Source organism: Bolinopsis microptera, chromosome 2, assembly GCF_026151205.1.
Source record: "Bolinopsis microptera isolate Bmic1 chromosome 2, MBARI_Bmic_1.0, whole genome shotgun sequence".
NCBI lineage: Eukaryota > Metazoa > Ctenophora > Tentaculata > Lobata > Bolinopsidae > Bolinopsis > Bolinopsis microptera.
In genome coordinates this window covers 17,555,564-17,570,736 of record NC_087073.1, presented here as the reverse complement: position 1 = coordinate 17,570,736, position 15,173 = coordinate 17,555,564, and the positions used below count along the sequence as shown (strand labels likewise).

Here is a 15,173-nt window from a genome sequence, read left to right as displayed (position 1 = left end):
TGGCATTTTAATTGGAAACTGTAAAGTCTAGTTATGAGTAACACCGATTCTAGATTTATAAACTGCGCTAATATATTCTAAACATATGGTATTATTCTTCTTTTTCCTAGTGCCGCTGATGCTGTATCGATTATTCGCTTTAAAGTGTTAATGTGATAATATCATTTGGTTTCAATCGTATATTTTCACTTCGAATGGTTCGTAATAATATGCAATTTTATGCATGAATTCATTTTGGCGCTTCAGTTGATAAGCTAATTTGATTTTATTATTGAGGTGACATTTATAGATTGATTTGCGGAAAAAAGAAAATGTCTAATCTGCTTTTGACAAATTGCGAGATATTTTTGATATTGTTCGTTTTTTAATGAACCCTAGTTTTGGGCTTGATTGATTTTAATATACATTTTAGACAGACATTTGAAACCCGCGTCGGGGGTCTCTCAAAATCTCGGTTTTCCTTTTTAGTTTGTTCTACAGCTGGCTACTTTAAAAGTTTCATCAAAAAGTAAAAGTATCTTTAGCATCACTACCAGTGCTTCGAACTTCCAGTGAGAGGGATTACTACAAACTCTGAATGCTACTTACTTGTGATCCATCATCGTACCAAGCAGAAGCGACTAGCCTAAAACTTTCATATTTTCAGAACCTTCGCCTTTACTAGACAATCATTCGAAATTCAGTCGGAAATTAAAATTTCAATCTCAAAATAAGAATTGAGAAATTGGTCCTTTTAAGAGGGTTTCTTCGTGGAGCCAAACATTAACCTAGTGTATTCTCACCTTCAGAATTGGAGTTGATACACAACGTGACAACAACTGAATGATATTCATGCCTTTGATCTTTGGCACTTCATATACCAACTGTAAGAATGTACCTGCACTTCATTTTCAGTCGAACAAGTACCGATGTCGGAACAATTAGTGTACAGTACTGGAAGTGATGTGACACTGTATAATATCACTGTTTTCCTACACCTGCACCCGTGGCCGTTGAATTGCAGTATTGCGTGAATTTATAAATATAGAAACAGTGTCACATCTTCTTTGTGTACAGCTGTTGCAGCTGGATAGCGTAATTGATGATTAGGGTCTTCTTCCACCTTTCAAGAGTACTTTCACTAATTTACTGAACAATTCTTCTTTGTTTTCATTGCAATTCAATGATTACCTTGTTTCCACTAAATTTACTCCATTTAGTGACTTAATTTGTGGTTTGTCTTATTATAAAGAGACACAGAAACTTCTTGGTAGCGATATGTTTCGGTATTATTCTCGGGCTTTCTAATTACTTGTGGGTATTTAATATTCTGGCAAGTTTTTGTGCCGTTGAAATGCTTTGCCAGCTACATTGAAATTATCCTGAGGCTGTCATAAGTTTTAATTTCCACGGAGGGGTCACTTACTATGGAAGTTTTCTTATTTCCTTCTTACTACCTAATTCATCCAGTCATATTAAAATCTATTCCCGCACATATGTTTCAAAAATGAATTAACACCATGCTTATATGGTCGTTAACATACAGGTATTTCCATACCCAAACATTTATAGGGTTTCATGCCTCATTTAATGCTGCTAAATTAGACAATTGGCGTCAGTTTTATGGTATATTGTAGGTTTATAACCTACTAACACGATGTTATAATATTTCGAATAAATATTGTACCCGTTGTAATTGCATTCGTTAATAGGCATATAGTTCGAATAGTTCAAAATCAGCAGCAGTACGCTCTGATAATTATTCCGATAGCAATTAGCACTTGCATGTATTAGTATAAACTCAATCGGACATTTTTTCTCACACCATATACTTTCAACTTCATTACATTTCTTAAAAACAACTAGCGAAATTGTGATTTTTTGAGTGACGGTTTTCTTATACATTGTCTTGTCTAATTCTATGGACTAAATTTTTTATAGATTAATTTTCTACTAGACTAAATTTTAAATTAATCCTGTTGCAAATAACTGCAAATAATACAATTTTACAATCGCTGTTAATTATCAAATTGTTCTTTCACGCATCACCTACTCGCACCTGTTTAATATTTTTTAGTCGTTTTCCCTTGAACGTATAGAAGGTTCAAGAGTCAAGACTTAATTTTTCATTTATATACATTATACATTTAAATTAAAATTTGTCTTGTTTGCGAATCATTTCATTTAATTTATTTCAAAAGCATGCCGGACCTGAAATGTTACAACAGCCATGGTCGAAGATGTAAAAATTTCACCATCGAAGCTATTCTGTTTATTATCATGAATCTTCCATAGGTTCAGGAAGGGATTCGTATTTACCCAGCTACAGTTTCATTTCTCAAATTGTTACCAAAACTCCACTAGGAGGGCAATAAAGGTTGCTGCAGGGAGGTTGTATGCTGGTTTCCTCTTCATAATATGGTGCAGTATGCGGTGTCATGCCCTGCGTCCTTCTAGTTCTCCTTGCTATATTCTCTGATCTATTCAAAGGTTTGTAGTTTAATTGTAGTATCTGATTTTGAATTTTATGATCTCTTTAAAAGCTGTTTTAAATAGTTGAATCTAAAATAGCAACCTTACTAGTTTGTAGTATTTAATGTTCTGAAACCAGGTACTTCTTCAACTGAGATGGACTGCACAGCAGTTGATGCTGTTTATAACCGCATAAAGGATTCCATAAAGTCTACACCCATGTATCAGATTTTACGAAGTAAGATTTGTATCTTGATGTTGTTTGTTGGGGCAGTTATAGTTAAGAATTATTCAATGCCCGAACATTATTTCTTTAACCTTCAATATGAATACCCTCCTCAGAATGAATCCTTAAATATACAAATATCTACCATATCTAGATCTAGAGCTTGAGGACTCCACGTTTAATATAAATATCTGAAATTCCTTTACCTTTGTCCACTTCAGATAAAGAAACGAGTTTGTGTCACCGCAGTACAGACATCACCAGTTCCACTTACACGGTCTACTCTGCCACGTGTTGCTCGTTTGATAAGGAGATAGCTCTAGCTCTAACGTCCTCCACTCTTTTCAGACAGTATGTTGCTTTCTTTAACTATCCATTCCGTCTCAGGCATCATCTATAAGATAGGCTTTTATATAAGCTTGTATCGTCAGTGATGAAAGTCTACAGTTATCAAACGATTCTTCATGAAAGAATTCTTGGATTTAGAGTAAACCGATATTACTCGATTATAATGCACCGAATAGGTGACGATACTTATTTATATTTCTTTCACAATTGTAACTACCTTACTCGGGATTATTACGACGGGTTTATTAACGACCGGTTAAAATATGGTTCGGGAAAAATATGGCGAAATTGCTCAAAACCCACCACATTTTACCGGTCGCCATTTTACCGGTGTCCAACCTTTCAATTTTAGATTCAAAAATTTTGTCTCAGATGTAAATTTCCTTATTAGAGATAAGCAAGTTTAGAAATTTTCGCATTGCTAAAACTTGTGAAACAAGTCAAATTATCAATAATTGTTGAAAGTAGACAGAAATAATGACTCGTGGTTAATCAAACTAGATGGAAAATAATTTTTAACATTAGAAGCGTAACAACCAGATCGATATTAAGATAAAGGGAGAGCTGTTTAGTCTTCCAATAAGTTGTAATAATCTTCGTTATCTTCATCTGGATGAAACTGATTCATGTTATTGACAGTTTTAATTAATTCAAGTTTTAATTTAATTGTTACTTTTACTTTGAGTCCTATTTCATTATGTAGAGATAGTCAATACCTAAGAAATTAAAAATTGGCCTATTTAAATCAACTTTGACAATAAGGATATATGACAAGAATTGGGCAAAAAGGTGAATTTTTTGCAATTTTAGCCAAATGAAGTCGAAAAACCTACAACAAGTGTCCCAATAGTCTTCTTTAGTGAATATAAGACAACGATTAAAATATGAGCACCCATACCCCTTGGGAACCCTAAAAGCTGAGACGGCGGGTTTATTAACGACCGGTGAAAATGTGGTTCGGGAAAAATATGGCGAAATTACCCTAAACCCGCCACTTTATCCCGGTCATAATAATCCCGAGTAAGGTATGTAACGTCTTTCTCCTTCTCAGGTATCTATACACGGATTCTCTTCAAGGTTACAAGTACGCACTAGATGACATTGTTTTGCATTATAAAAGCGAAATCGGAAAGGTTCTCGACCCAGACCTACGGGAATATGTTATTAAATACATTCAGAGATTTGGAAGCGATAACTCGTTAATGGAACAGATTATAAAGGAGCAATTGAGGATTTATCTGCAACGGAGGGAAATGTTTGAAGTGCCATTTATACAAGGTATGGAAAGTGAACATGGTGGTTTATAGCACCCTTTGATTTATAGGATAATTAGCACATTTGTTTATATTACAAAAATTTCAAAACTTGTCTCGTAGAGATGTTGTACACGTTAATATTTCCGGTACTATCAGTCTCCTTATAGTGTTTACTATCTAACTCAGTTTTGTTTCAGAAAAATGCTTTTACGCCGCTAAGAGGTTTGCTCAGACATTTGAGTTGTATCTAAAGGAGTATCTAGAGAGGTTAGCAGCTCTGCAGGAGGGAATATACCTCGCTATCAAACTAATGGACGCTCTTCAGAACCAGAAAGTTTCTCCCAAATGTGTGGAGGCTGTCACCAGATCGTCAGGTATGATTCATGATCAACGAGTTTAGGACCAAGCCTAGAATTATTATGACCAGAATTTATCTATCTAATAAGCTTCACGATCAGGCGACTTCCATTAGAGTTATATTTCCTGATTTCTTCATCTTAGTTAGATAAGTTTATCAACCTGATAAATATCTTTGCAGTAATGACGATAGGGTGCAACCAATGTGAGGTCGGTAGTGCTAACTTCAAGACATGTCGTTCACTGTGCTCTAATGTGGTTAACGGCTGTATGAAGCCTCTCCTACCCCTATTGGTATGTAGTGCTCCTTTTATAAGTTTATCTTTATAAAAGTGCCTCCCTATGAATTATAGGACACGTCGACTTCTTTCATTGCATTTATTTTTACCAATATTCATAGAATTCTCTTCTTTTTGTGTAATACTTCCTCGTTGCAGCCAACCTGGTACGAGTGGCTGAAAACGATGGATTCCCTTGATTTTAGCTTGAACAAGAAAAGTGATACGCTTCTTGATGAGAACATATCACAGAAACTCTATGACAGCTTCACTCTGGATTATCACAATCTCAGTGAGAATTGCAATATTAACCGGTCAAGCAGCAATGCCATATCACGCACACCCCGCAACTATTGGAGGGTAATTACTTTTTACTACCAGTACCAGTTTCACTCTCTAATACAGTCAAACCTGTTTATAACGGGCTCCAAAATGCGATGTGAGCAGCGAGAAATCACATTACTTTCGTGAAATATTAAAACACGGGCTGATTTACCGACAATTTGGAGGAAACAAAGAGGTACAGTATATTGAGGTACCCGGTATAAAGGGGCCCGGTATAGAGAGGTTTTACTGTACCAGATTTACTCCTCTGTTTTAGGAACAAAAAAGTTATGATGTTGCTGTGTCTAAGTCTATTCAATTAATTAATTGTTATTTGTTACATGAAAGGTTAGATTTAGTTTTAAAGTTTGCGATCTAGAATAATTTTGATTTATCATTCTTGTCGAAAAATTTCTGAGTTTGATCGCTTCACTCACCAGCTATCAGATGGCGGTGGTTCAGTGGACTCTCATCCTCTCTATCAGGACATGTTTAGTGCCATGTTCGATGATCTCCAGGCAAAGTTCTGTAGAGGACTTGATCTTGCTGCTGAAAGTGACTCTTTTCCATGTTGGAATGGTACTCACGTCGCAAGCTATACAAGAAATCTCACCTATTTTAACCAGGTTCGAGTTAATCTAGAGACAACCATCAGTGATATAATATCAGTAATATAATATCAGTGATGGTCTCCAATATGATTGTTGCCACTAAACGTAGTCTTTTTGATACTAAGGATGACATATGAGATTGCTCCCAAATCCCAATTACCTTCCTGTTATTGAACAATTTCAGGAGAGTCAGGAGCTGAACCCCGAGGTTGAGGACAACAGTTTCATCCACTTCACCGCGCAACGTGCTATCAGCGATCTTAAAAACTTTAATCTTAGATACAGATCCTACCGAGGTACGGTATATCCTGCCTTTATCTTTAGGAAAGTAAATAACTTTTAACATGTTTTATGATTGTTAAGTTCAAGAATATTCCATTACAAATATGACCATTATTTAGCAGACGAGAAGGACGACAAGTTATCGACTGAGAGCGTGCCGACTCGTCCTAAAACTCTGGAATACAATGTAACTCCTACGGTTCCCGCCAAAGGTTGCTCCTCCTGTAACCGACCCTCCAAAATTATTATTTCGTTCCTTTTAGTTTTATGTGTAAATTTATTCAGTAGACATCGATGGTTATCGATTTTGGTAATCTAGGACATTTAGGTTGTATGGAACAATTATGGAACGGAATTGAAAACGGTTGATTATGCTTTTATGATTTGTCAGACGCACAAAAGAAATGGTGCTCTGGCAGCACAAGAGAGGAGTAGCACCATGGACTTTACTTTAGTTTCAAAAGCTCACAAAGTTTTTTTTGTATGACAGATTTTAAATAACTTTATGTTAGATAACTGTTAAAACTGATAAAAACTGACAAAAATTGAATTGGGAATCTTTGCAATGTGTGACCTTGTAGGGGACGAAATTTTTTTTCATCGAAGCATTTTTAAATTCTGTATGGGTACAATGGGATAAAAATATCATGCGATAAATGTTTATACCTCTAATTATTTAAGTGTATTGTAATTGAGTAATATACATTTTCTTTTTAAGTATCAGTTTGGTTCATTTTGTGAGAAAATTGTCGGTCATCAAAGGCTATTCCATCAAAAGTGCATTGATACAAAATTAAATAGATCATATCGAAATAATCGATGACTTTCTTGATTTTGAGACAAACGAAGGGAATTCTGGAATGCTACAATTTAACAAAAGGAAATTATTCTTTAGGTCCATTCCAACAAAAATGCTTAACATGCACATTGTACATGGCGATTGTCGGGCATTTATAAATATGATTGGATACCTTATTTTACCCATCCGCATTCATATATTGTAGCATGATTGAAAATTGAAGATTTTTTAACAAAGGTATAATAGCGTTGTAAGGTAAAAATAAATATATTCCTCGTCAAGCTTCCGGTGTACTTCTACTTCTAGTAAAGTGTATTTAAGCATAATGATTAAAAGTCAGGCGTGTTTCAGTAGAACTAGAGGTACATTGCACTAAATTGTTTGTTTTACGAATAAACCGGACCGCTACGTCCGCCCTCAAAGTTAACAGTAACACGCTTCACGTGGCCAATCCCCCAGCTGCACGTTCTAAATCTCCTGAAAAGTCATTGGGCCTGCTCGTCTCCCTGGAAACCACGTGATTAAATTCTGGTCACGTGAGAGAAGCCGCACCACCTGCAGGATGTAAGGTGCACGCCGTGACTAATAACGCTACATAACCTCATGCTTGTTTACTTTATGGGGTCGTATAACTTATGGTACGTGTCATTCTGTCGAGCAATACCCGTAGTAATACTATCAAAACTGTTCAATTACTCCAAGAATAATTTACCCAAGGGCCTCGTTATGCCGGCTTAAATGTTTAGAGATGTTTTACCTGCAACAGCAACAGCAAGTCAATAAAATGTTTAATCACTGCAAAACGTATCTATCTTAGGAATTTGTAATACCAACTTATGTTGTTTCACACCTCCGACCTTTCCTTTTGGCATTTACATTCGACTTTTGGCCCTGTTTAGCACAGAATTAATCTGTGAAGTCGCTATGACTAATTATCTTGTGGGATTGTAGATAGCAAGGTGGTTAAGCCGGTTTGTTTTCTTAATAATTTAATCCTTAATGATGTTGGATGATCTATTAATAACCAGTTGTCACGACCTTGCTTAACTATTGTAAACAAACACACTCATGCACTGCCATGCAGTTGATTTTACATCTAAATCTTGTTAGAGTTTAACACTCCCATCTAGACCTCTGTCGATTGTTTTATGTTTCAATGGAAATGTATTTGTTTCTTACTATAATTTATTTCAAATCATGAATTTTCTTTCGTTCAGTTGGTTAAGCGAGTCAGGAGTGTAAAACAGTATGAGCTGAACCCTTGTCAGTTGCTTTAGATTTAATTACCAAAACTAAAGGTATGTGACAGGAACTTCCAGTGGAAGCAATATGCATAATAACATGAGCTGCAGCAGTTTTAAAAAGAACAATATTTCGCTTCGGAACACACGTACAGTTTTGCACTATCGTTAATGAAATAGAGAATATCGATTCTTAAATCCTTGCTTCTTACCCTAATTTAATTTGCAGTAGTGCAGCTTGCGCCAATATTTCCATACGTTGGCTCAGGAAAACCCAATTTGTAGTCCACTTGTACCATCTGCCGCTTCCTGTACCCGAGTAACTGCTTTACTTTACAGTCAGGCGTGCACCACATTATACTTGCAAACACGCTGTTTAATCATATCCCAATAGCTTTTATAATTACCTGCTGATACCAATATCGAATGTTCGCTTTCCCCTGCACGATTCTGATAAATTACATGTTGCATTCAACAGACAATAAGCTTGTCGTGGCTTGCTTGTCGATTATCATTTATCATGTTCTTAGCAAAACTTACTTAAACCATATCTTCTAACCCACTGAAATATATGTTGAAACCATTATATTCGTCAGAGTATCCATGATAGCAGGCTAGAAAGAGCATGCATCACAGGAGCCTCACACTCCTCCTGGGCATCAGCGTCCTGGGATGGGTGGTCGGTCAGATGGCTGATATGAGCGGGATTGACATTAAAAGGTAGGGTTGTAGATCGCTGAACAGAATTGTAGACGTAGATATACAGCTGTAGTGAATATACATACCCAATTTAGTAAAAATATGAGATTTTTTGACAAATTGAACTTCAACATGTTTCTGTATTACATCATTCGTGGACATGTAAATATTTGAAATGTCAAATTATAATCTAACCCCGCCAGACAACATGCAGAAGGCGCGGCTATGGCGAAGTTCATCGTGTCATCAGACTCAATTGCAAGTAAGAAACCATATTAGGCAAAGATAAATGATTTCGGATGCAAATCTAACAGATTGACAATGACAGTCAAATGATTTTCTGTCTGAATGTCGAATTACTTGTTGCAATTTTCGTTAACTTAACCCCCAAAAGCTCCTGATGAATTTAATAATCAGTTTAACCAAAATTCAGTGCCATGAGTCAAAACCACTCACCATGACGTGATCGGCACCACTAACTTAGTAGAAGTTAGAACAAAATCTCACTTAATAAAACTGTTCTCAGACTGTAAATACATCCTGTACCTGGAACCGATGACGTACAGTGATGCAGCAGCAAAGTGTTCCCAACTGAGGGACCGGAACTCTGCTGATGGGAGAGGACGTGTTGCTGTTGTAAGGAACAGTGCGGACAATGACGCACTGTCGAGTCTGCTGCAGCACGCTTTCGGTTACAAACTCAAGGTCAGTACACCGAAATGTGTTCAAAAACTTTCGAGCCTCTATGACTATCCAGCCACTATAGTTGGACAATAGGCGATACTCCGAGAGAAGCTTAATCTAAGAATAATTTCAATCTCTGCAGGTTTCTTATCACCGTAAGAATGACTGGACATGGATCGGTCAAACACTAATCAATGGTGTATGGCGGGATCATGATGGGAACCCAATTACTTACACTTCATGGGAAAATGGTCAACCAGACGGTAGGTTACTCAGGAGTCTGCTAAACTTTAACAATTTTAAAGCTTGGACTTCAATTAGCGTTAAACCTAGGGTACCTAAATTATAATGACAAATTAGCTGTTCTCTGTTTTTTTAGTATAATATAAATTATGTCAACAACGTGATTAAGCCGGTATTGTATAAATATGTTAGCTACTTTATTTTGTCTCAGGACGTACTGCTCAAAATGGCGTGTACCAGAGTAACATTAGGCTGGGTAAGCACGGCAAGTGGGACGACACATTCGCTGACAAAGAGCACCCCTTTATCTGCTCCCACACAGGTAGGAATACCAATTACCAACAAGGTCCTCCGATTACAGATCATGTATTTTCCACGTCTGACAACCAACTATTAAATTGCAGGAGACAGTGTAAATTCTGCGTTTTACAAAGTTTCAACTCCATACTTATTTCAGAGCATTTCGTCTATTCTGATACCAAAGTAACATGGGACCAAGCAACTGAATACTGTGTTTATGGAGGTATGACACTTGCACACTCCCTGAATCCTGAAGAGAATGTGGCTATTGTTAAACTCGGTAGAGAAAAGTCGCCCTTGGATGATCTGGGACTCAGTCATCCCTACCTCAATCGGAACTGGGTAAATGATGGATTAGCTATGAATCTTGATTTGGTATTATGCCTCTTGGATTGGTGTCATTTTTATCTTAGTATCGATAAGAGGAACATCTATATGAGATTTTACATTCTTTTTGAATTGAGAGTCTTGAATGTTGTTACTAAATAATCCCTCTCAGGCGTGGATTGGGGCATCAGACAATTATTTGGAGGGCACTTGGAGATGGACACGAGGAAAAGGTGTTTACTTCTCCAACTGGGAGAAGTCTCAACCCGACAACCTTGTGGACGGTTTGTGCGATCTTCAACTCTTTTGTCAACAGTTTTAAAGTGTTTAGTTGATACTCCATACAATTTAAGTTGCGGTATTAAAGATAAATTGTTGGTCTGTGAAGACTCCCTGAACTATTTATCTTCCAGATTTCTTGGAAGGAACCACTACTGATGGGCAGCATTATGCATCTATTAGCAAAGTGACTGGCGGCTGGGACGATAGTTTTGCGACTAGACTGGTAAGATTTTTGCACTGAATATGGTACAATATAAACTGCTCCCACGGCTCTATGATATTCATATAAACTGATGGAAATGAGTTGATAGCTCCTTTAGAATTTGAAGTATTTATAAAAACCTCCTTCAGCGAGAGTTTGTATGCATGTGTGAGGAACACGAATTTATAAAACCTGATATAAGTATGAACGAAGAGCTTGAGGAGATGCTCACGAACCAAACTGAGTCCTGGAATGTACTGAAGGCACAGTTAGACAGCACCACAGAAGTTAAAATGAACTCTCCCCCTCCAGAATGTGCCAGTAAGTGACACAGAAAGTTGTTGGAATCAATAAATCATCACGATAATTTAGAAATTGTTCTACTTCAAGATTGACTAAAGGTTTGATAAAAACAGCCGTTATTGCATAATATAATATGTAATCATGTGTCCATCCTTTCAGTTAATCGGTATTATGCATACAAAGAGCGCATGACCTGGAATGATGCCAAAACTAAATGTGAGCAGCGTCAAATGACCCTCGCTAAGATAAATTCCCTGAAGCAGAACTTTGATGCCACCAGGACCATGTTCCAGGCAGACCCTATTGATATGGGAAGCATGAGACAATATTACAGTGATGACAACTGGGTTTGTTTACAGCTGATTCTTCATTCTTTTTGTAAACATAATGCTGTTCTAGTATTGTGTGATTCAATGTTCATTCAAATTTAAAATTTATTTCTTAACACTAAAATTTTGCAGTTTTGGATTGGTCTAAACGATGTTGCACAAGAAGGGAAATTTGTGTGGTCTGCCGACGGAACAGGTTTTACGTACGATAACTGGGGTTCCCAGCAGCCAGACAACATACGAGTATCGGACTACAGTATGAGGGGACAGCATTATGTCGCTGTTCACAAGCTTCTCCGGTACTGGGATGATTCTGATGGAAACAGAGAGCTTCCAGCCTTATGTCAAGTACGTTTCCTGGGTTAAATTTATATTTAATGTAGTAAAATACGCTAATAACTAAATAAAATATTATGTACAATATAGCATACATATCTGTGTACAACAGTATACTTATAACTTTATTAATGAAATCCTGCTCAGTGTCCTGGCTGGGGTAACTACGACCCGGAAGACGTTGTAGCAACCACAGAAGCCCCACAAGATGGAGAAACTCCCATAGTACAGGGTGATTATTCTATGTTGCTTGTAAAGAGCAAAGGTGCTGGTAACAGCAAAGGTATTGTCATGTTATTGGGATTTTGCTATGCACTTACATTTAGCTGAAGATGTACCCAATCATGCCCGATCAACCATTGTGATTAATAGCAAGACAATGATTGAGGAACATTTCAGCATCAACTGACTCGAAAAGTGGAAAGCGTTTTATCTATCACCGAGGACCTGCCTCATTCTGGGAGGCTCAGAGCCGTTGTGTTAACACAGGAGGCAACCTGGCATGTCCTTCTAACTCTAAACAAAACGAGTTTGTCGCGAGCATCATCAGGTGAGGAGTTGAGATTTATTTTTCGTTTTTTTTTTGTCAGAAATTTATTCATATCTGCCCAGGGTCAATTTACCGAACAATGTCACATTTCAGCTTCGCCTGGCCTTTTACATTCTATTTCGTAATTTGGTTGAATTTGGTTCGTTAGATTTAAAAAAGTTTCTGACGATAAAAACAACGTACTATAATAATTGATCAATATCATCCAGGTCAACCTCTTGGGTAGGAGTACTCGACTATAATTTAGAGGGGCAGTTTTTATGTTCAAGTTCAGAGAGAATATCGTACACTAACTGGGGACCAGAGCAGCCTGACAACAAGGTTATCTCAACAACAAAATATAGTGGCTTTTGTTTTTATCATTCACTGATATTAAAAACTTATTTCATTTCTAAATCGAATGAATGTTTTTTCCTCAAGTAATGCTCATTGGATCTTGACAACTATTCTCAATTTGTTCCAGGACAGTGACTCCATGGGGCGTGAAGCTGACTTTGTGGTCATTAAACACAGTCCTGCATCTCCTGACCATGGTAGTTGGTGGGACCAGGGAGCCATGGTCTATCTCATGGACTACAAATACTCATTCGTCTGCGAATCAGGTTGGTGGCTTGTACTTCCTTTATTAAATGTTCGTGTTGTACGTTTTTAGTTTCTTTTAGTTGCAGTCTGTTTTAAAACTGACACATTTCCAAAATAATATGCTACATTGTCTGCCCTAATTATTACGGCCCTAATTTGGCCAACCAAGAAGTTTATCTGGCCGTAAGTATGGCTATAGAGATGCTGAATCTGTATCATTATATAAATGTTCACTTCTCCTTTGTTTTCAGATTGTGTGGAGGGGGAGGATGGTTGTATACCAAACGATCCTGCTCGCGCCCAGTAAGTTGAGACATTACTTAACGACACCACAATGACGTTAAACTTTGACTTGACGATGACAAAACGAAACACCTGACACAAACTTCGACTGACAAACAAAACACCATAACTACTTTCATGATGAAGAATTTCGCTATATATTCCATTTATAATTAGATTTCTGGAGACTACATTTGTACACTGACAGAAAGATTTGACAAACCAAAACGTTTCAAATTTCTATATGAATTTAATTATTTGTTAATATTTGCTATTTGTGATTTCAGTATTTGATATTTGATGATATTTGTTTTTCAAAAAGATTGTCTTATATTCTAATTTTCTCCAAATTTCTTGAACCGAAACAAGAAAAAATTGCAAATATACAACAAAAAGCAACATGAGATTCAGACATCTATACTGAATAAAATATCAGTCTACATGTTTTCTTGCGTAGATATCACAATAAAATACAAATCTTTGATATGAAACTCATGATATTGTCCTCTAAGATACCAATATACTGACGGCACTGTAAAAACCACCACTCAAACTGTAAACTAGAACCGCAAAAGTAAGCTGGGTGGTTTCTCCCAGGAAGTTTGGAGGCACTCCAGGGTTCTCTGGACGAGGTTACTCCACCTACCTTACCTACAAACAAGGAGACAGGATCTACAAACGAGACATTGTCAACACTCATGACACGTGCTATACTACACTGTCTTCTGCTACTCATATCAGTAGTGATCCGTCCAATCGGCAGATTTACTATTACTCGGGCAATTCTATTAACTCAAGCCCTGTGGGAAATTCTGGTGAGTTATGTTACTGATGTTTCACTTGATTATTTATATAATAATAATCACTGCAATCAGTTTCATTTTTTATATGTTGCTGTTACACCACTTTATGAAACAGAGGTACATAATATGTAATTAGTATAACTAATTATATAATTAGTATAACTACCTATTTCCATTCAGGGTCAATCGATCGCATTATGTCCATAGAGGAAATTGATTGCATGGCAGTCTGTACCAAATCTTTGAACATTTTCTATGTTGCCAACGGCAATATTACGCGATTTGATGCAAAACTCGAGAAAAAGCTGCGAGACAATACAAAGAGGATCGGCCACAAAACTGTTTTCAGTAATGTTGGAAAAGTGGACAAAATAGTTCTTGACAGCTGGAAGAGGTATTTTTATTGAGATTTTATGTTTGACAAGGTCAGAAGGTCCACGAATCGGACACTGATTCACGACGCATGGCTTGTTATACTTATACGCTTTTAACTTGATACTTTGATGTAAGTAATTAAGTAAACAACAATCTCAGGATGCTTATCTGGAGCTTTAAAGAAGACGGACAGATGAAGTTTGCGTATGGAAATGCTGACGGATCACCTCTTTTGGAAGGAGTAGATTACTTTGTGTTTACTGTAGGACAGTTTGGAGAATGGTCGTACAGTCCTGTGGAGGGGAAGATATTCTTCCACGTGGTACGAGTAACTAATCAACTAATTAAAGAGACCAAACTTACATAAACAGCATTATCCCAACTTTATAATTTATCTTGCATTGAAAGTATGGAAATAGTGACATTGCGGATATGGGTGAATTAGGGAAGTGGCGCATGTTTGTTTTGACAAGACGTGCAGTGTCAGTATCAAGTTTCAAAAATACTCTTGTGCTACTTCATCAGTACCCAATTATCAATCCCGTTGATTGATTGTTAAACTTGAGATAAGTTTATCGATCTGTTATTCCAGCCACGCAATGGTGAAATTCGCTGTGTGGATGCATACCCCAATTCAAAAATGCCTGATTCGATGAAGTTACTGGAGAATGTTGAAAAAGGTGGTGAAACAACCCTTGCTTTC

At 36.9% G+C, this 15,173-nt stretch overlaps 1 protein-coding gene across 1 annotated transcript; it reads left to right on the top strand.

The window, feature by feature from the left end:
- Positions 1 to 2,341: 2,341 nt before the first annotated feature.
- Positions 2,342 to 6,853, top strand: LOC134811707 (uncharacterized). The gene is made up of 10 exons (XM_063818734.1): positions 2,342 to 2,469; positions 2,591 to 2,689; positions 2,899 to 3,028; positions 4,077 to 4,303; positions 4,479 to 4,655; positions 4,820 to 4,932; positions 5,076 to 5,276; positions 5,681 to 5,866; positions 6,036 to 6,147; positions 6,253 to 6,853. The coding sequence occupies exons 1-10, from the start codon at positions 2,418 to 2,420 to the stop codon at positions 6,450 to 6,452; spliced, it is 1,497 nt and encodes a 498-aa protein (XP_063674804.1). The 5' UTR covers positions 2,342 to 2,417; the 3' UTR covers positions 6,453 to 6,853.
- The last annotated feature ends 8,320 nt before the right edge of the window (positions 6,854 to 15,173 follow it).

Excerpts from the sequence above, each read along its gene's own strand:
- LOC134811707 (XM_063818734.1), top strand. The coding sequence starts at position 2,418 with ATGCCCTGCGTCCTTCTAGTTCTCCTTGCTATATTCTCTGATCTATTC. Across the intron at positions 2,470-2,590 it reads ATTCTCTGATCTATTCAAAG|GTACTTCTTCAACTGAGATG; the intron begins GTTTGTAGTTTA and ends TTCTGAAACCAG. Across the intron at positions 4,933-5,075 it reads AGCCTCTCCTACCCCTATTG|CCAACCTGGTACGAGTGGCT; the intron begins GTATGTAGTGCT and ends TCCTCGTTGCAG.